Source organism: Candoia aspera, chromosome 5, assembly GCF_035149785.1.
Source record: "Candoia aspera isolate rCanAsp1 chromosome 5, rCanAsp1.hap2, whole genome shotgun sequence".
NCBI lineage: Eukaryota > Metazoa > Chordata > Lepidosauria > Squamata > Boidae > Candoia > Candoia aspera.
Window position 1 is genome coordinate 52,508,638 of NC_086157.1, and position 21,464 is coordinate 52,530,101.

Below are 21,464 nucleotides of genomic sequence, written 5' to 3' on the forward strand. Positions count from 1 at the left end.
TGTCTTAGCCATGAAAGCTGGCTGGATGACCTTGGGCCAGTCATTCTCTCAGCCTAACTCACCTCACAGGGTTGTTGTTGTGGGGAAAAGAGGAGGAAGGAGTGTTAGTTATGTTTGCTGCCTTGAGTTATTTATAAAAAAAAATAATAATAATGAAGCCAGGATTAAAAAAAATAATATATTCCCTGGAAAATATCTGTTTGGTTTAGAAGTTGCTGACAGGTATTACATGCATGCTCACATGTACAACTGCTCTCTGCAGTTGTAGTTGTATGCATTGGGGGTACACTAAATGACAATTTTCTCTGAGAGTTTTGTTTCCCATTCTATTACTTTGTAATAATCTCCCTTTCAAATGCAACTTAATAACAGTGTTGATTGGGGAACCCTGAAGTGCAAGTTAAAAGAATTAAATGTGCAAGTATGCATCGCAGATGATCCAATCCTCTTTACCCCCCTCCTGTTCTGTTCCTACTCATGCTCCTGTAGAAAAAGAATCCAGTGTTCACTATTTTTATCTGTTGGTGAGGCACTTGATGCTTGGCTTCCTGACTCCAAGAGTTGCTGAAAGCTTGGACGCTTGGAGAACTGACCATTACCTTCAGAATAACCATTGTTTAATGGAGTGACTGCAGTTGTGGTCAGTTTGTATGGGAAAAGAACAGTCAAGCCAGTATTGGATACTGCAGGCCACAGTCTGCTCTTCTATGCTATTAAATATCTATATGTTGTTGTAAACCACCCAGAGTCCCTCCGGTCGGAAGAGATGGGCGGTGACAAACAAACAAATAAACAAACAAACAAACAAATAAATAATAAAGTTGCTGGGAGAGGTAATCCATCAGTTTAGGATGAAGCGTAGTCAGTATGCTATTCAACTATACTATACATTTCCCAAACCGCTATGAGGATGCTGTGGAAGCCATGACCCATTACCTGGAGACTGTACAGGCTTGAATGAGTCAAAACAAGCTCAGATTAAATCCCTGCATCATACAAACTGCTGTTTGTTGGTGACAGATCTGGCTTTTGGTCTTCATTGGGTTGCAGCACTGGTTAGTGCACCAACTATGAGATTGGGGACTCCTGACTACAATGACTCACATGCTTGTCATTGCTAGACTACTGCAATGTGTTGTACTTGGCTGCCTTTGAAGATGACTTGGAAGCTTCAACTGATCCAAAGTGCAATGGCCTCTCTAACTGGAGGTAGCATATTTAGTCATGTTATACTTACACTATAGTTGGTTCACTGCCTGTCTTTGCTTCTGGGTTGTTTAAAGTGTTGGTGGACACCTTTAGATTTGTACATGCTTTGGTTCCTGGATTCCTGTTAAGATCTGATCCAACCCATGCATCCCTTAGTGGATTACTGAGGCACCCTTCCTTGTGTGAAATCAAGGAACTGAGGGTTTTTTGTTTGACTGTCCCCATACTGTGACGCCTAAGATCTGAAATGTCCTGAAATTTCTTGTTCTTATGTCCTGCCTGTTCTGTTGAATTTTTGGCTCCTGATGGTATACAACCTATATATTAGATAGTTGCTGCTTTGTTGTCTTTGTACCTTTTCTCTTTTGTAAACCACCTTGAGTCCCAAGGATATGGGCAATACATGAAACTATAATAATAAACAGAATGAAACACAGTTACGATATATTAAGACTGAAGTCTTAGAATGAGCTTTTAATTATTTATTATACATTGTCTAGCATGGATAAGGAAAAAAGTTGCATATGTTGATCCTATTTTATCATATAACAATATATATATTTTTAACAGCAAACTTTATACTGTGCTACAATTCATTATCAGGATAAAATTTTGGCTATTAATATGTATTATTACCTCTATTCTTTTATGCCCAGAAATCAGAAAGGTGTATTAAAAACATTATATATTATTTTATAAAATATTTTTGATTCATAATAATCTTTAAAAAAACAAAAAGGATTGCTATCTTTACTACTAATACCACCACTAATAATAATGCATAATCTGTGTTTATTTTTGTCTATTTAAACTCTCCACTTATTTTAACCTTTCAGTATACCTTTAGTAAACCATCTGTGAATATGCATTTCCCTTGACTGGCTTAGATAATGAAATACACAGGTAGTCATATTTTGTTAAACTGTCTTGCTCAGTGATTTAAGGCAGTCTGGCTCAACTATGCTGGCAGAGGAATTCTGGGAGTTGAAGTCCACATATCTTTAAAGTTGCCAAGGTTGAGAAACACTGATTTCAGGTACAACTTCTGGAGGACAATTCAGTACTAGTATCTTGGTTTCCAATGTCCTGCTCTGTGGCACTTTTGATTTAGTTTTAGCTTGTAGCTACCAAAATTGCACCAAAGTGTATACCTCCAACTGAAAAGAATGCAGTGTAGGTGGATGATGTTCACTGGGGCTTATCCATTTTATGCCTACCATTAGCTCAGAATCTAGATTGCATCTACTTTTATAAAAGGATACAGAATAGTTTCCTACCATGGAAAAGCATTTCACTTCCAACACAGTTGAAATTACTTGAAGTACATTCTAAAACTGTATACATTTCTGTATAGAATCTTGATTATTTCAAAGTGCACTGATTGCCATTCCATTCTCCTTTAAGCATTTACTGCTGTGATTGTGGTTATGGAAGACCATAAACTTCTTAACTGAATTAGATGGCTGGCTGGAATTCATACCTGGATGAAAACTAGTACTTTGCAAAAATGCTATTTATTTACTTCACTGATATTTACAGTGTAGGTTATGGATAGGGACCCTGTGGCCTCCACATGCTACTGAACTATTTCTAGCAAAAAAATCTAATGCCCCAAATCTCTCAACTCCATTCTAGAGAGATGTGACTCTTGATATAAGTTTGAGAAGGTTCATGTTGGAGACAACTCATGTAAATAGTAAAAAAAAGTCTTACATCTTTTTTTAAAAATAGGAAGAAGCACAATAGTAAAGTGCAAAGTTCTATCCCTAGTACCTCCACCCCCTACAAGAGACCACATATCCTTAAGATTCTGGAGTCGTTGCTAATCAGAGTAAACAAGGCTGGGACAAATATTGCAAAATATAACTAAGAAAAATGTATTTTTTTACATATGCAGGATCTTGTGACATTGTGCTTAAAAGAAAATCTGGTCCCTCAAAACATCACAGTGCTCTGTAAAGTGATCTATTGATGAAAGAAGCAATGTATGAAGCTAGTTCAAAGCAGATCTCAGAGGATCTGAATAACACATTATCCTGAGAATAATGCTAGAATTAGGGAATTGCAACCTCATACAACATGGCTGAATAAAAATGTTTGTATTGAGAAAGCTTGACTAGAAAGCTTCACCTAGGAAATGTGTGTATCTGAATACTTTTAGAAATGTGAGAGTGGCAGAAAAGAACAATAAAGCCAATGTTAGTTGATTATTGCACTTTCCTATGTGTACTTTTCCTCACATGGACCCAAAGCTGTAGATAATCAATTTTGCAGATTAGGGCATTGCAAAGAATAACACGTTCAATATTGATAATTCTGACATTTCTTCTGTTTTCTATAAGCCTTATGTTGAAATGTTTCTTGCCTATTTTTGTAATTAAGTGCAATTACTTTAAATCAAAGCACTGGATTCTAAACATCTTGACCAAATGCTAGCAGAATGGTAGTCCTATTAGAAGATAATTTACTGCAGTATAATTTACTGGTTATTTTTGATAATTAGATTGAAAATTAACATCCATCCTATTAATTAACAGTTTGCTTACTGTTTGATAATATTAGGGCTGTTTATGCTGTTTTGCTGTTTTCGGTAAAAATTTAAACAGAGCTATCAGTATGGATCATAAGTGTCTGAGAATACTGTATATAGCACCTGGACAATGTTTGCTTCATAGAAATTACAGAGATGAATGCATACCAAAGTAATTCTCATGAAAAAACTTTTAAGAATTTTCACAGTGCAAAATAATTTGTGGATTGTGAAATTTTGTCTACATCCAGGTAATTTTGTAAAATAGTTCTGTAGCCCTTGTAGGCCTGCACAGGGGTCCTGACAGAAAGTTGATGGCTTAGCTTGGAAATGATCTATTATGAGACTGTAAGAGAATAAAACATCCAAGCACCCTTAATCCTCCCTCAAAATTTCAGATTTTCCTTCTAAAAAAACAAGGAATAACAATTTTGTAATTAACATGGAAAAATAACATTGTAACTAACACTGCAATCTTTGGTTTCTGGGTGTTAGCAACAATGGAGAAAGAAAAGAATTCTAGGATGGAAAATCAAGCATTTTGCCTAGTTAAAATCCATAAAGACAGATAAGCTGGGAAAGATTCACACAATAATGCTGCTCTACCAGTAAAAATGCCACACTTATAATTTTATAACATAATTGCGTGCTTTATTGATATACACAGTAAAGCAGTATATAATACAATAAGTAAGGCATATATTTGGTGAAATTCAATATGTTGTGAAAAATGCAGTAAAGCTGAAGTTTATAAAAATAATTAGTAAATGTTACAGTGTTGATGTTAGAACACAATAGATGATACCCAAGTAATAAATCAGTACTGCATGAAAATGGTATAACATGCCAGACAACAGTTATTCAGTTACGCTGATGTTGTACAGTTTAGTATTGTATGGATATAAGGAACATGAAATAGTTCCAAAGAAACTCTTTAAAAGCAGCAATAAAGCTCTTAACTCTTTTAAATATTTTTGACAGACTCACTTCAAAACTAAAAAGAAATAACCCTGATGAAAATAGTTGTGCACTCTATTAGTCTCAAATCTTTTAATGAGAACTTTAAATATAAAGGCATAAAAGAAAGAATCCCATCCTATAATTGAATCTGCACTGTCTTACACAAGGGCTATGAGATATATAGGATACCCATTCATAAATGAAGCACATGATCCAGCCTAGCATTGCATCAGTGGAGTCCTTGCATGTGGTAGAATTCATATAGGACATAACAGAGCCCTATCATTGCTCATCTTAGTGTGCATCCCCTTGGAGGTGAAGAAAATTCTTCAGGGTGAAATAGGAAGCTTGTTGTCTCAGGGAGATGCACATGAGACTGGCTGAAGAAAGGGCAGGTAAATAGGGCTTTTAAAAAAACAAACAAAACAAAACTCCAGATCAGTTCTTCTGTGGGTAGGCACTGTGCTCATACTAGACTGAATTGTGCCCAAAGTCTTTAAAAAATTATAAAAATGTATGGACTTCCTTCGTGAGTTACTAAATTTTAATTGTTTTGTAATGTATTGGCATTAAAAGAACACCAGTTTACATAATGGATAAGTGGTTGATGACGCATACCTTCTCTACATAATTGTCAGGAACACCACAAAACGAAAGTGAGGTAGAAATAACATGACTACCCATGTTGAATGTTAACTAGAATTAAAACTAAAATACCTTTTTTTCACCTGTGTTTTAATTATACCATACAAGAGGTAACAGATTTAACTTTTGCAAAGTATTAAAATTTATTAGATGGTGAAAATCTGTCTCTAGATAATGGAATTAAAGGCTGGTGGAAAAAATGAAATGGTGAAGCTTTTGTTAACAGCACCTCAACATTTTATAGTAGTAAACCTGAGGGACTGTTTTCTAACATCTGTTTTCTGTCATCCCTCTCCTGAGTCATTGTTAATTGTGCGGCATTATTTGTAGAGTAGGATTGCTGGCTTTTGTCTTGGATAACCAGCTTCTCATGAAGCAGTGTGGCTATTTTAAGCAGTTGACAGAATTGACGTTTTTATCATTGTGCCACACTGATAGTTTTGTTACTGTTGGTGTGGAACTGGTGTGGCTCCTTGGAATTTGCTACAAGGCAAAAACTGTAGTGTTGTGTGCGTGCGTGTGTGTGTGTGTTTTTTCTTTTAAAGAATTCAGGCAATTTTCAATACTGCTTCTATAACAATTAAATATTAAATAATAGCATGAATAATCTAACTCAGGATGAAAGCAGATCACAGAATGGTATCTGTAGTCAAGTCTTCAACCCAACCCAACACACACACACACATACACACACAAAGATGCAGAATATCTGATAAAAGTGGCATCACAGGGCATGAAAGCAAATCATATTTTTACTTTGAAAGATTAAGGTGCTGGCCAGTGCCAGAGGCAGGATAAAGACAACTAAGTCCTGGTAGAATTCAATAAGGCAATTCCTATTTTGTGTTTAGTCTTAACATTCATATCCAAAGTTGTAGAGGAAATAACAAGAACTTTGACTATGGGTTCAATTTGTCTTATTTTTGCAAGCTCTGATATTAGTCATGTAATGTGCTCTTTCACATTATTGCCAACTAGCTGGATTAATTCCAATAAGATTTGGAAGTTTTGGAAAATAATAATTTTAAAGCAAGAGCTAGTCAGATGCAACAAAAAATGTATGTTGACTGGTGTTGCAGAAATTGTTTGATTTGAAGGAAAAGAACACAGAACATGAATATTTGTTGGGTATAACTGCAGAGCTGAAGTGATGCTTAACAAATGTACTGCCTCATTTTTTTCTGTGTTTTTTGATAGGGATTTATATAAACATTTTTATAAAGCACACTTTGTTTACAATCTTTCTTTATAACGGCTATAAATTTTTTTAAACAACCCAAAATGCGTTCCATATAAAGAAATGGCAAGTTAATTAGCTATCAAGATTTTACATGTAGTTTTCTTTATAATGTTTTGTACAATTGCATAGATGTGTAAAACCTGCCATTGTTAACAAAACAATAACAGACTTAAGAAACTACTGAAATCTACAGTATAGTACCACTACCCTTCACAAAAATATAGATTTGTTTTCATGTAAACTCTTACAGTCTAATCCTTTGTCATATGAATATTATAAAAACCATGCAGGTTATGCCTGAAGTTGTAAAACAGATCTTGTTATTCTAGTAACTTGTTGTCAGTCATCACTGTCACTAAGGTTTCCATTGCTCGTCCCAAGTCATCTGCCATGTGGAAAAGGCTAACTACATTGTTGCCTGTAAAACAGATAAAAAGAGAAGCATAAATCGATCTGTCTTGTGAATATTTGTAAAGACTGTTATTCGTATTAACCTAAAAGGATGAGTGAGGTATCCTGAATAAATTATGAAAAGTGAGGTTAAATACATGGACTTTATCAAATAATTTGGAATTATTTGACACAACACGATCAGTAGTATAGTTGAGTAACATCTGAAAAGTGCTTTTCAGCTGGCACCACACTGCATTTCTAAATTATAAATCCAGCAAATCAATTTCAAAGCTACATGCATGAAGATCCCAAAGTTAAATGTGTATGAGAATGTGCAGGCTTTATTACAAAAGTGTTTGTAGATTAATCAAAATTTATAGCACCTAACTGGATCAACTGAAATTAACAACCTAACTAGGAGAATTTCTAAAATGGTAATAAAAGAGAAAGATCATAAACAGAGAAGATCTCTACTGGAACCAAACTGAATATTTAAACCAAATATATACCTTCATCTATATCTATACATCTCTATCTCTCTCTGTATATATATATATTATCTTTTAAGGTATTATTGCTAATTAAAGGAAGTCGATTGCAAAATTTTATTCACTGGGCAAATCAAATTACACAGTATTGGTTTTCTAATAGTAAAATTCTTCATAAGTATTGGAATCACAAAATTTTGGACCATGATACAAGAAATCATTACATTAGTGCTTGTACAAGAAATGGTAGATATAAAGCAATTAGGAAAAACTCCAGAATACAATGACTGACCACCTGCAAGAAAACAGCCAAACTCTCACATGGACTTCAAGCAAAAAAATTTGTATGGACATATATTTTACCAAATCAGATGCACATTCAACATGCATTTCTGAAGCCCCTGCATTCCTGGTCTTCAGACCATTCTGGTTCTCTGAATGGGAATTAATCCAGAGTCCACAAGAATCACTAAGTTTGTCACAAACACGGGTGGGATACAGCATTATTAGCTTTTAAAATGTAGTATTCTGAGCAGATTCCAGTGATTTTCTGTGTTAAGCCTTTTAAAAAGCAGTATCACATTAGTATATTCCTAATATTCCTTAATGTTCTATTGGTTAAATAGAGAAAATTACTGAAATTTGCTCAGAATACTACATTTTAAAAGCTAATAATGCTGTCTTCCACTCATGTTTGTGACAAACTGCAATTTTTTAAAAAATGGCATAACATGTCTCCTAAAGTATTTGATTAATTGATACAACATTGAGAGGTCTGAATAAATTGAATGTTCTCCTGTACAATGGCACAACTGGTGAAAACTAGACTGCATATTCATTATTTCACCAATGCCTGTTAGGAAGATATGTTTAACTGTTGGTAATTTTTAATTTCTTGGCTGGATCCACATATGAGATAAAGCAGTCTATATGGCTGGGCAAAACAACAGTCCATCTCTCTATAGCTGCTGGCTTTTAAGTATTCTCCATGTTCCACAAAAGAATAGTGTTTGGGAGGGGAGGGGGGAGAAAAGCAAGGAAGGCTTGCCTAGCAGTATCAAAGCCACATGGAGTTCCTGCATTCCTCTTTGCAGTGAACTCTAAACATGTGTTGCAAGCTAACCATTTTTCAAGGAAGTAATAAAGCAACTAGTGTAGTTAGTACCAATTATGTTTTGCATTTTTGGTATGTAGTGGTTGGGTTTCCTTGTTTATTCCTATAAATCCATCATTCCCAGTGATGAATTTCTTTTTACATCTAGAGATATGACTTAATTGTTCTACCAAAGGGATTTCTCATTAAAACCATAACCATGTGAAAGGCTGCATAACTACACTGCTACCCTTCATGTATTAGGACTAACCCAAGGTTATTGTGGGCTTTGGGGAGGAAGATCCAGTGTCCTTTCCTATTTTTTTCTGGGTTAGGCTGAAATAACTCCCAGGCTCGATGGACTATCAAGTATCATGTATCAAGAGGTTCAGCCTGATGTGGCTCTCCACCATATCTTAATATTTTTTACTAGGGAAACCTTGTAATGAGATTTCTACAAGTGCAATTTTAAATTATCATCTCCAATTTATAAAAGTTTACAATGGGAAACCTCAGTTATATTTCTCTAATTTTAAGTGCACAACAGGTAATTTATGATCGGACTGAATTTATGATCGGACTAGGAATCACTGATATCAAAAACTGCAACTGTGGAGAGCTGGCAGGGAGCTTAAATGGTCTCTATGGATGTTATATCCTGGAAACTGCAGTGGGGGAAACTGATCAAGCTTATGGCCCTGGGGCATTGATTTAGATTGTACTGAAATTGTACTGATACGATTTTTCATTTGTCATGGTTCTCATGAAGTTTAGAAATAATACAGTTAAAAGAGATGACAAACAAAACAATTATGCAGCGCAGCCACAAACACACATAACCAAACAATAATGTAAATTAAAAATTTGGGACTAATAAAACAAATATTCACACAGCTTTATATATATATATATATATATATATATATTCATTCATTCATTCATTCATTCATTCATAAGGATGGCCCAACTGAAATGTCTCCTTCTCTGTTCATTATCTGTTTAATCTAAAGAGGGATATCTAGGATTATTCATATGGAAAGTGTAGTTCTTACAAGCCAAATGATTAGATGTGTACCCAAATGTTCCCTTTATGAAAACTTCCTCAAATTCAGTCAGTTGATGTTGGTCCACATGATGTATGGCATAGAAGCTGCTTTCTTCAGATATTTCAGGAAACCAATCTGAATCAGTTGTACCTTATACTATTCAGAACTGAACTGATAATTTATCATGTCACTTTAAGTAAGAGGGCTGTGTGAACCTTTGTCAGGGTGCTCTGCTTCACGGGAATTTTGAATGAGGAACTGCCTGAAAGCAAAGCATGACCCTGCTAATATTCATTGGAATCTATCAGCTGCTTTGACTTACAAGAGAGTTTCTGTGCAAAAACATTGATCTTTTAACACGGTTAAGTGGCAGGCTGTAGTGGATCAGCCTTGCCCCAATTCTTCCTTATGGAAGAGCAACTCTTTTCAGATTCAGTACCTTAGCCATGTGGATTTTGGTTGAACCACACACAAGTCTTGTCATTCTAATGATGTTTATGGAATAAATGAGTAGAATAGTGATGACATTTATTTACAATCTGCAGGTTTTCTTTTGTTGAAGAATCACACAATTCAAGGACTTTACAACTTTTTAAACTTTTGAGTTAACACCTCAGAGTATTACATTTTCACCTTTCACAATACTATGTTGTAAAAAACAAGAAGAAATGATTGAAAGTTGTTTTTAAAATGTTTGGAGACGTATCTTAACTGTATGTATTTATGCATGCATGATTTGGAGACTTGCATTAAATTTCTCATGTGTCTCTTCCTTCAAAATGAGAAGAAACTGCACTTCATATTTTTTATTAGAGCTGGCTCCAAAGGCTTTGAAAAGGGAACAAAAAAGCTTAATTTCCAACCTTAATTTACTAACAGATAAATTGTGCAATCTGAAAAAAATCATAGACTCAGAAGCAAATCAATTGGAATAGAAGTATAATAGGATTACTGCATCACTGATGGATGACCAATACAGCTGTACATAATTCAACAATACATTACAAGTCCTTCAGCCTAGCAGCACCTTAGTGTTCATTAAAAAAAGCTCCCTTTTTTCAGGATTTAATCTAAAATAGAAGTAGGAAGTACTATTCAGGCTGCCATGATCTCCTGAATGAAATGTGGGATATAAATTGAATGAATGTATATTAATGTGACTTTTAAAGCACCTGCGGTTTAAATGTTACAAAAAATATTCTTCAATCCCTCCTTTTTTTAAACTCAAGTAGTTCTTTGGTAGTTTTCCATTTTCATTGCAACAATGTATTATATACAGTACTGCAATATTTTCTATTATAAAGGTTTACTAAATGTTTATAAATGTAAGCAAATTATAGTTTACTCAAATATTCTTTAATTTATATTTGATTATATTTTAACTTAGTGATACATAATATTTATATTATTATTTCCTGGAATTCTTCCATAAATGTAATATAAATATATATACTTAATATATATTAATCACTTTTCAAAACTCACTGTTGTTCCCTCAGTTTTAAAAAAAGACTAATTAAAAGAAAAAAAAGCAGCAGAAAGCCAACAATAAATGAAGTACCATTTTGAGCTCTTGGATATACTGTAAATATAAAAAATGAGGGTGGGACATGGCGGGAGAATGAATATAAATCTAACCAATATTTTTTATAAATAAATGAGATTACATATTTTATTTAGAAATAAACATTTTTAATTTATGTTTTTATTTTAATACAATGAATATCAGTTTTAATTTCTTTATCCACTAAGAAGTTTTTTGTGTGTTCTAGAAAAAAAAAAAGGTACAGAAGTTTTAAAACAAAAGTCCACTATTAAATATAAAACAGAGAATGATTGTGAGGTCTATTTTATATTTTCCTGTGTTTTCCATTTCTATTTCATTGGATTGTGTGGTGGAGTTCAATATGCTCTGTCTTACTAAGCAGCCTGAAAGCCAAGGTTCATTATAAACCTGAACAATTCAAATCATGATGTGCAAAACCCCTTTCCTTGAAATGTTTTAATTGCAGGCTGCTTTCCTGATTTTATTTTAGCCCATTTTACACAGAAACAGAATAAATTATGCCTAAAACTCAATTTATTCCTAAGTAGGGGACAGATTCTTATATAAGATGACTGGGCTTTTTCTTGAATGACTTTAGATACAAGGCTATTGCAGTTCTCTGTTATGTTATATGGAGACGGTTCGTGGTTTTTAGTTTCTGTTTTACTTCTTTCCCTTTATTAAACCATACATGTTTTAAATATCACACTTGGTGGAAAAAAGTGTAGGTTAACATTCAGATGACTTCTGTAAATTCTTGACTATTTTGGTAACAAGAAGACATGTAATTTCTAGAAGAGGACAATTAATTTATGTACATTTTTGCTGCCAACTCCTACAACACAAAAGCTATGAGCTTACATCAAACTAAGTTTTTTTCTGGTATTCCTGTAATTTCCCATACAATAACTATAAAATATTTAGATAGGAAAACAAGCAAGATTTGCCCAGGGCTACTCAATAGAATGCAAAACCTGATGCCATTTAAACCTTTTCTTTATGACCTGGTCTTGGACTGTAATAATAAATATTCATTCTCTCTAGATTAAAATTCAGTACTGTAACAGCTAAATCAGCTGAGTTTTCACACATACTTCAACATGACACAGTTGAGCCTCTGGGTGTTAGTGACAATTTAGCTGGTGCAAACATTAAACTTGCAAGCTGAAAGATTTTACTGTTTATACCTCTCAACTCTTGCTTTGAAAAGAACAGAACTAAATAATTTTATATAACTATTTGGAACATATATATGTAGATATAAACCTGTCATAGTCTCAAAATGCAAGCCAAGTTATGATTAACTACCAAAGATTTATGAAAAAGATTTTATAGAAACATTTTCATTTTACATTCACTTGCCCAGATATCATTTTTGGGGAGGTAACCTAATGGGAAAATATACATTCCTTCTGATTCTAATATTTTGATATCCATTGACAGTTGAGAGGTATTACATATTAGAGTATACCTGTTACAGGTACCTGACGACACACATGCTGTGCTACAAGTGCCAGACCAAAAAAAAAAAAGGAGGATGAAGCAGTGAGAAGCTCTTACAGTGGGCATTATATGCACTAACCTCTCTCACTGGCTTTCCAGAGCCATTTCTTCCTTTATATTAGATGTATCAGAAAGAAAATGAAAAAAACACATACATAAAATACTTCAATTATCATTATGAACATAAATTGAAAACAACAGTCTTTAAAATTAACTGAAAGGCTACAATGTATTGAAATCCACACAATTATATTTTTAAGTTAAAAAAAAAACATATTTCCTTCATTGTCATCCTTTGACATAAGAACAAGAGACAGATAACACATTTTCAGATCAGTGTTTTGGAAAAGGACATTAATTTGGGAAAGGACAATGTAATTCCAGTAATACCAATGGATCCTGTACAACTTGGAAAAACAGACTATTCTTTCTAAACCTATTTTGCTCAATAGGTTTAAAAGTCAAACTTCATGCTAAAATATTTACTTATAGTACTAAAAAGTATTAATCCATGCTATACCTGGCATTAAATTTACTGCGTTAAAGAAAGGGAAGAGTGAGTAACAGATCACAGAAATTCAATTCAAAGAGCGAACAAAATTGTTGCTATATATTTCCACTAAAGTATTCTATGGAGTTTCATAGATAAATCTATAATCTTTTACTCAACAAAACAACAAATACAGGTGATGGAAATGAACATTTGATTCAACATTTGTACATAAGTTGTAGCCTACTTTGTGATCAAAATGTTGGCCATCTATCAATTTTATCCCAAAGTATTTTTTTTAAACCACAAATAAATACTATGCTTTATTTCTTGTACTAAAAAAGACACAGTGAAAATATGTAGAAATAAAACTATATACAGTAAATATTATTTCAAACATTTTTGGAAGCATCACATATAAAATGTAAATGTATAAATTGCAAATGTTTATTAAAATCAAAAGATATTCAATTAATCTAAAGGACTCTTTCCTGAGAATGCAAGTTCCTGTTTCATCAAAAAGTCATAAGGCACCATTCGGCTTCTACTGAACTGTAAATTCAAGTAAAGATGTCTATTATAACCAATGGGAAATATTATACCTGGTTAAATAATGTCATTTATTTCATAATGACTTTGAATTAGAGCCAACATGTGGCCAGTTTGTCCCAGCATACCATAATATATTGCATATAATTTGTAACAATAAAAAACAAGCTTTTAAAATTAATATTTATTATTTTCCTTGCCATAATGAGTAAGATACATATTGAATATGCACCAAACTTCCATAAGCAAATATGATGTCTTAAAATACAAAGGAATTTGCTCTGTAACCTGTTGGTTTAAAAATGTTCATAAACCACTACACTGGTATTTAATATTTATTTAATCAAGTATCAGACCTCTTGCTTTAATAATTGTTTGAGTTTACATAAAGCTGTGAAAAGCAATGGAAGCTGCTATGAATATGCTCTGAGCAATACAATAAAGAATATGTGGATAAAAATTGTATAGTATGTATGTGTGTGTATACACATACACACAAACTACCTAAGGATATGCAATAAGGCTCTGTTAAAATACTTGTGAGAAATTCCCACTGACAAAAGGCAAATTTTTAGCATTGGCCTTTAATTTTACGGTAAGAGAAAATATCTTTCTATAAAGTTTTATATTTTAGCTATTCTTAGCTATTTTAATGTTTTAAAAAAAGAAAAGCACACCAGCTATTTTCCTTCCAAAAGAGCTGCTTGCTTATGTGCACACTACATTTGCTTAGATGGCAGAACTTTTTTCCAAATAGAAGCATACCAATTAGATATAATCTACAATATTTAAAGTTGCTTCAATAGTCAATAACTTTTTATCTTCTGAAGTTATCCAAAATTGTTTCCAGATTGGTGGTGGTGGTGGTGCCAGCACATTGGAAAACTCATAGAAAAAAAATCCTATCACACTGGGTGCTCTTGATGGGCTTATTTCCTAGTTAATATACGTATTCTTCCTAGCAGTATATTATTTAATTTTCTTTGAATTAACACAGATTATATTTATATACTTACTCATTTGTTGGCACATTATTTTACAATTTTCCTCCTCTACACCCATAAGCCTAACAATTGTTAATAACTTCTGATGGAATAGACATCTTATCCTAAACCACATTTGAAAAATTGTTTCACTTGTTTTAAGACTCCTTTGTAATTCAAGGAAGTATTATCATATGGAAATCCTTTTAAAAAACAAAAGAAAGCAAAACCAGAGAATATATAAATTCATCAATATAAATGACAAAAATAAACATTTGTATGTTTTCTAATGGTGCCCAGTCCTTATCCTTGCAACAAGCCTGTGTATTAGTCAGGTTTTATTTAATAAACCATATTACTGAAGGGAGATGTTGATGTTAAATAAAGCCAAGATTTATTTTAGGCCATTTAGTTAATGCATGGCAGAGACAATATTCAAACGAGAGACTGTTTCTTTACTACATAAGCTACTATTTGGACTATAAAAGTACATATCAATCACGTACAAGATACTCTTGATTTTGTCTGTCTTAAAGATTTTCTTCATATGTTGTTATGTCATATTACCATAATGGCCTGATGTTTCTTTTTTGTGGATTCTTTATTATTATTCTCAGTGTTTTTAAGATTCCCCAATGTCAGATCTCACAGTTATGCTAAAGAAAATAATGGAAACTTTTCTGTCTGCTTGCAGTCATGAAAAAAAATGAATAATCCAATTCTAAAGTATTGTTTATTATAATTCAAATAATACATAATCTCTCTTATCATATTCTATCCTTTCTCATAGGCCTGCCTCAAAAGACTTCCACTGACAAGTAAGAAAACCAGGAAAACACTGTACTTCCAGTTCCCAGCAGTGCTGTGGAGCTTGGAACTGGATGAACCCATCACACTGAGACCCCAGGCTCCTTCATCTAGACCTTGAGATCAACTTCAGAACTTGGCTATGCTGGGAAGCAGCTGAACTGGCAGCATGGAATTGCAGGCAAGGACAAGGGAGGCAAAAGTCAAAACATGCCTGCAAAGTCATGTGAAAAAACTTCACTCCTTGTACCCATGTGGTGATAAGTATCTAAGTCATTTGATTGACTGATTGATTAAATTTGTCACCGCCCATCTCCTCCCACCAGAGGGACTCTGGGCGGTTTACAACAAAATAATAAAAAAAAAACAATAAATATATAATAAAATTCCAATATAAAAGTGCACTATAAATCAATTTCAATGCCCCAACATGCATCACAAAGTCATGACATTGTGATGCATGTTGGGGCTACCCTTACCTGCCAGGGCTTTTCAGAAGTAACTGTAGAATTCAGACCACTGAGCTGTGCTCAGGAGATGTCCGAGGTTGCTAAAATTTAGGGAGCACTTTGGCTTATTTAAGTTGTTGGAACAATGCTGATTCATAAGGCCCCTATTAGTGCTTGTTTCTAGGACTTCTAGCTGCATCTGACTTGGCTTATCTTCTGACTTTACTTCTCCTTCTAATGCTATGTTCTCTGAGAGTCTGCTTCTATATGTGCAGATGAAACAAACCTGATAAATTTACTCTGGCAATAACTCAAGCTGCTGTTTGGGATGCTAGGACAATATACTACACTATGCTACACTATATTTATATAGTAATACTTTTATTCATGGCAAAGCAGTCACATTAATGTGACAGAAAAACATAACATGGATCGTTATTTCCCAAAACTTCTGGCTTCAGCCAACCATAGTGGGGATGGTGGGAATTTTCTAACCTTTCAAAAAGGATCTTCCTTCCTTTTAAAATATTAATAAAAGTAATATATTTTAACTTTTGCATTATATAATTAAAATATTAACCTCTGGTTATTGTACCAATACATACATTTATTAAATGCAAAAAATTAAAAGAGAGGAAGGACTGTACTATGCAACATTTTATAATTATTTCCAGCTAATCATAATATTTATGGATGTAAATGTTGTGGTCTTCCCTTTTACACTTGCATCTTTCACTTATGCATTTCTGAGCATACCACCAATTTGCAAGAAAGATCCACTGTCTGTAATTTACCTGCGTTATGTCCTATTGAACACTGGTGCTTACCTCTTGTACTTGGGAAGGAATTGTTCAGTTGTTCCATGACCTCTTCTAACCCTGTGCTTGTGTCCTGGGGAGGACTTAGCAGATCATCCTCACCTGATAAAAAGAAAAGCAGAAGTATATTGCCTTCATCTATTCTGCCACTGCATCTGTCTATCAGTGTGTGCAATAACTGGTTTAGAACATGTAAAGCCACTCCTGATTCATGCGTTATATACAAATAGCCTCAAAACCTCTGATTGCTGCTCCTAGCAGCTTCATGTATATGTTTGGGGTACAAAACAGTGCCTCACACAGTTGTCAGAGTGTAGAGGCACAGTCACTCAATAATATTCTTAATAATAGAGACTATATTTAAGAATAGTATATTCAGTCTATTATATCCTTGAGCTTTCAGACCAGAGAGATATGGATATTACATTATGTCATGTATGAGGATTTTACATGCATGACTGGGAGGAGGGGACTTCTCTCTCTTTTTTACAGCACAATGCATATCCTGTGAGGTATCTGTAATAATAAGAGAAAGTAGAAATAGGATTATCATAGCATAATATACCCAAATGCCAACTAACGGAGGTGGTCAATCATGATATTCTCCTGGACTTTAGCACCTAATGATCAAGTGAATCAACAGTCATATTCTTTTAGGATATTCATGAGAATTCTATGGAGATAACTGTAGTAGTCATTAGGATGGCACCAGGAATAGGTTGAAGAAGGAAGGTTGTTCTGGTCTACTGGAATCTATCTTCTAATCAGAACACTTCTCAAGCTGAGCCTTGGATTCAACTGTTTGTATCTAATGTTGAATCAGACAGTGGATTTTCTTGGTATATTTCTTCCACTGTTCAATAATCTAAGTGAACTGTTAAATCTACTCTTGAGATCTGCAGATACTGTAGGTATCCTTGATACCTCTATTTACTTAACAAGGTCACAGTAGCTTTATGATTGTATGACTGCAGTAAATACATGAAAACTCTGGCACTGACACAATATTTCAGTAGCAAGTCACACTCTGAATGTGGTATTTGCGCTGAAGCATAAAAATGGTAGAGTAATAGAAAATTCTGTTTTAGTTCTGTTGTTATGGTCCAACCATTTACTAGAGAGAATTAGGACAGGGCTTGCTAGTCAGCCTGCTGGGACAGGGGAATCTCTTCAGGCGGTTTGCTTCTAAGGACTTATGGAATTCTAGACAATCTAGGAGGCCCTCATAGAATTCCAGATAGCAAAACTGGTGATTCCATTAAAACCCTAATTGCTAATGGAACACTGAGATGACTCAAAATTGACATTATTGGTCCAAATTGTGCTGACATAAAATGCAGAGTTCAGACAGCATCAGGGTTTACCAGTGAGCTTTGAGCACTGAAAATATTCGGGAGTTGAGAATACAAATATTGAAACAGTATACAGAACTGCCCTGCCTTGTTATGGCTATCCATAACTTTCTGGCTGCATTGTATGTGGAACTACCTTTGAAAGTAGACAAAAAACATTTGCTGTTCCAAAATACACTAGAAAGATTATGTCATTAATAGCTTCTAATCCATTTCCAGACTCAATTAAATGTGATATGAGTGAAAGTAAAGCCTCGCAGGAAGCATCTGTGCAACCGTTATTTTTAACTTGGACCCCAGAACTTAAATAACTACAGTAGACTCTCAGTTAACTGGCACTCATGGGGACTGGTAGATGCTGGATAAGTGTAGTTTCTGGTTGCTTGAGAGTTACTATTAAACCCTAATACCCACTAGATGGCAGCAGAGAGATACAGATTTTTTGCCAGTTGCTTGACAGTGCTGTTTTTTTCAAGTTCCATTTTTCTGCCAGTTGCTTGAGTTCTGGTACACTGAGAGTCTACTGTATCAGCTGTTTCAAACATCCCTTTTTTTTTGGCAAGGTGCTTAATCACACAGAAGCTGTAGATTTCAATACAGTAAGATATGTTTTGGACATAACAGTTGCCTTCTTTGCCAGGGGAGCAGCAGAAGTTGTGAGCCCTTACTGAGATATCCAGCAGTGAGTAACTGAGAGACTCCAGCTCTGTGAATACTGAGCTGGACATTCATCCAGAAGACAAGGTGGTTGATCTGATACCAGAGAATAGCTTTGACAAATACAATAAGCACCAATCATTATATATTTAAAAGAGTTAGAAATGAATTAGATGGGAATAGCTTTGCCAAAAATAACTTCCTTACTTTTTTTTGAGCACCACTATATTACCTTTAAAAAAAATTAATTAGAGATTGGCAACCATTTTCAGGCTTTCCGCTTTGCCTGTGGGCAGTAAGTGATGGAACATAATCAGAATGAAATTCATCAGAACTCTTCTTGCATTTTGTATTTGTTTTAAATCATAAAGCATATACTGGCTGTGGAATTCTGGGAGTTGAAGTCCACACGTCTTAAAGTTGCCAATTATTAGATAATAATTATATTACCTATAATAGTAATTATATTATCTATAATTAGATAACAACATTTAAGACATTTTCTAAAACTGAGGCTCCAGAAAGTGAAGTGGCCCTTCACTTCACCGTCAGCTCATCCCCCAGCAAACTGACTTTGCAAATAAGTAAATCCATACAGAAAAGAGCCCTAGCAAAGGAAACAAGCAGAGAAAATTTAAAGCACATAATAGTAACAACTATCATTTTACTGTGTGAGAAGTTATAATTAATATTATTTATTTTATTAAAATTATTTTAGAAGTGTGTCATTTTTAGCTTACCCATAGATTCTGTAGTCTGACTACCAACAACACGGAGAAGCATTGGCTGATTACTTTCTGACCTCTGTATTGAGGTAGGAGGAGAAGATTGGGTTGTACCATTCACTTTTGCATCTTGAGGCTGAAATACCAGAAGAAAATATAATTTTCTTTAAGGGTAACAGCATGACCAATAGCATAGTCGTTATACAAAAGTACTAAGAAATAAGTTTCCCCAAACTTCAGAAGGTTTTCTCCCAAGCAATTTTACAGAGGATTTCAGTCAGCATATTTATATTGCATACAAGCCTAGGCTGTTACATTTTTACTTTGTGATAGAATAAGTATAGGCAAATTAAGTTAAAAAACCATTATTTTCTACAGCTAATGCCAGTTCGTGATCTGATCACCTGCTTTAAAATATGGCTTTAATCGCTGAAGAGAATAAAAGAGGAAAGGCTGAAGTCTTGCCTGTTCCAACAGCTGTCTTAGCCTATGTAGCTGAGATTCTAGCTGTTTGTTGTGATCCTCCAGGATCTGCATCCTGGCTTCTAGGCGGCCTTTGTGCTGACGAAGCAACTTGGCTTCTGCAATGAGCTCAGCATCTCGTGGGCTCTGTGGGGAGATGGGCATCATCTCAGGTGGGGATGGCAGTGGAGATAGTCCTTTGTGATCATGTTGCTGCTTCAGCCGGTCGTATTCTGCCTGTAGGTTTCTATTGAAAGAACAGAAGTGGCACATAAGTATATTTGTGAATATGCCATGCTTTCCATTTTATATCTGAAATGAAAGTCAGTTGTTTTTTTCCAGATTTGACTTAAGGCTTAGTAAAGGTAAAGGTTTCCCTTGACGTTAAGTCCAGTCGTGTCCGACTCTAGGGGGCGGTGCTCGTCTCCGTTTCAAAGCCGAAGAGCTGGTGTTTGTCCGTAGACACTTCCGTGGTCATGTGGCCAGCATGACTACATGGAATGCTGTTACCTGCCCACCGAAGCGGTACCTATTAATCTATTCACATTTGCATGTTTTCGAACTGCTAGGTTGGCAGGAGCTGGAACTGGAACTGCTAGGTTGGCAGGAGCTCACCCCGTCACGCGAATTCGAACCGCTGACCTTCCGATCGGCAAGCTCAGCAGCTCAGTGGTTTAACCTGCAGCGCCACCGCATCCCTTGACTTAAGGCTTAATTTCTACTAAATTAAGGGCTTCAGTCCATAACGAAGTTCCTGCACCAGGTTATCAAAAAGTCATTATATTTAACTGTTATATACTATTTTTGACACATTTTCAATTCAAATGTCATATGGCACAGTTCACCAGGTTGGCATGAATCTCTTTAGTAGACGCTGCCATGCTTCCATAAATTGAGAAGTGGCTCCTGTGAAATACCTTGTTATATACCTTGGAGTGATATAAAAGAAACAATATGACCTGATATGAGCAATTGACTTAGGAGGACCTTACTATTTTTGATCGGGAGACAGCAAACTAGTTGCTTGTTAACTGTTCACAATCAACAGCAATAAATATACTTGGAATAAGAAGTTGTATATTAAGTAGTAGAATCTAATGGTTCATGTATATCAATTTCAACCACCATCTTTTAGTTAGCAGGTATGTTTTCTTTGGGGCATCTGCAATATATGCTCCCTGTCAGCTCTATAGGGTAGATCAGACTAAAAAATCAATGCCATATAGGTCTAAAACTACTTTTACTGGAATAGCTATAGTTACAGAATCTTGCAAGTCTGAATGTGCTTCCTTCCTCCTTCAGTTTATCTTCTGAATTAGGGAGCAGCCTGTGTGAGACATTTTCTCCTGTTAGATTCTTGGAATGGGTTGAAGCTGCGCTTGTCTGACCATTGCCTTAGTAAGGGAACTTCCCACTGTCCTTCAAGGCCATTTTCTATCCCTCTACATCCCCACACTCACTACTATCCCAGGAGAAGAATTTTACAGGTGCCATCTTTTTTCTCAATACAAGAGGCCTA

The 21,464-nt window shown here is 34.7% G+C and overlaps 1 protein-coding gene across 5 annotated transcripts in view; it reads right to left on the minus strand.

The window, feature by feature from the left end:
* Positions 1-4,368: 4,368 nt before the first annotated feature.
* The window catches only part of DMD (dystrophin), an 895,878-nt gene continuing 878,782 nt past the window's right edge, over positions 4,369-21,464 (minus strand). For 2 of the 5 annotated variants that reach the window (XM_063305215.1, XM_063305214.1), the window contains 5 exons: positions 19,949-20,192; positions 19,499-19,619; positions 16,759-16,851; positions 12,733-12,764; positions 4,369-7,002 (listed from right to left, as the gene is read on the minus strand). In XM_063305215.1, the coding sequence (XP_063161285.1) occupies positions 6,991-7,002; positions 12,733-12,764; positions 16,759-16,851; positions 19,499-19,619; positions 19,949-20,192 (502 nt within the window). In that variant the 3' untranslated portion in view covers positions 4,369-6,990. The remainder of the gene's footprint in view (positions 7,003-12,732; positions 12,765-16,758; positions 16,852-19,498; positions 19,620-19,948; positions 20,193-21,464) is intronic. The other 3 variants (XM_063305211.1, XM_063305213.1, XM_063305212.1) reach the window with 2 other exon arrangements.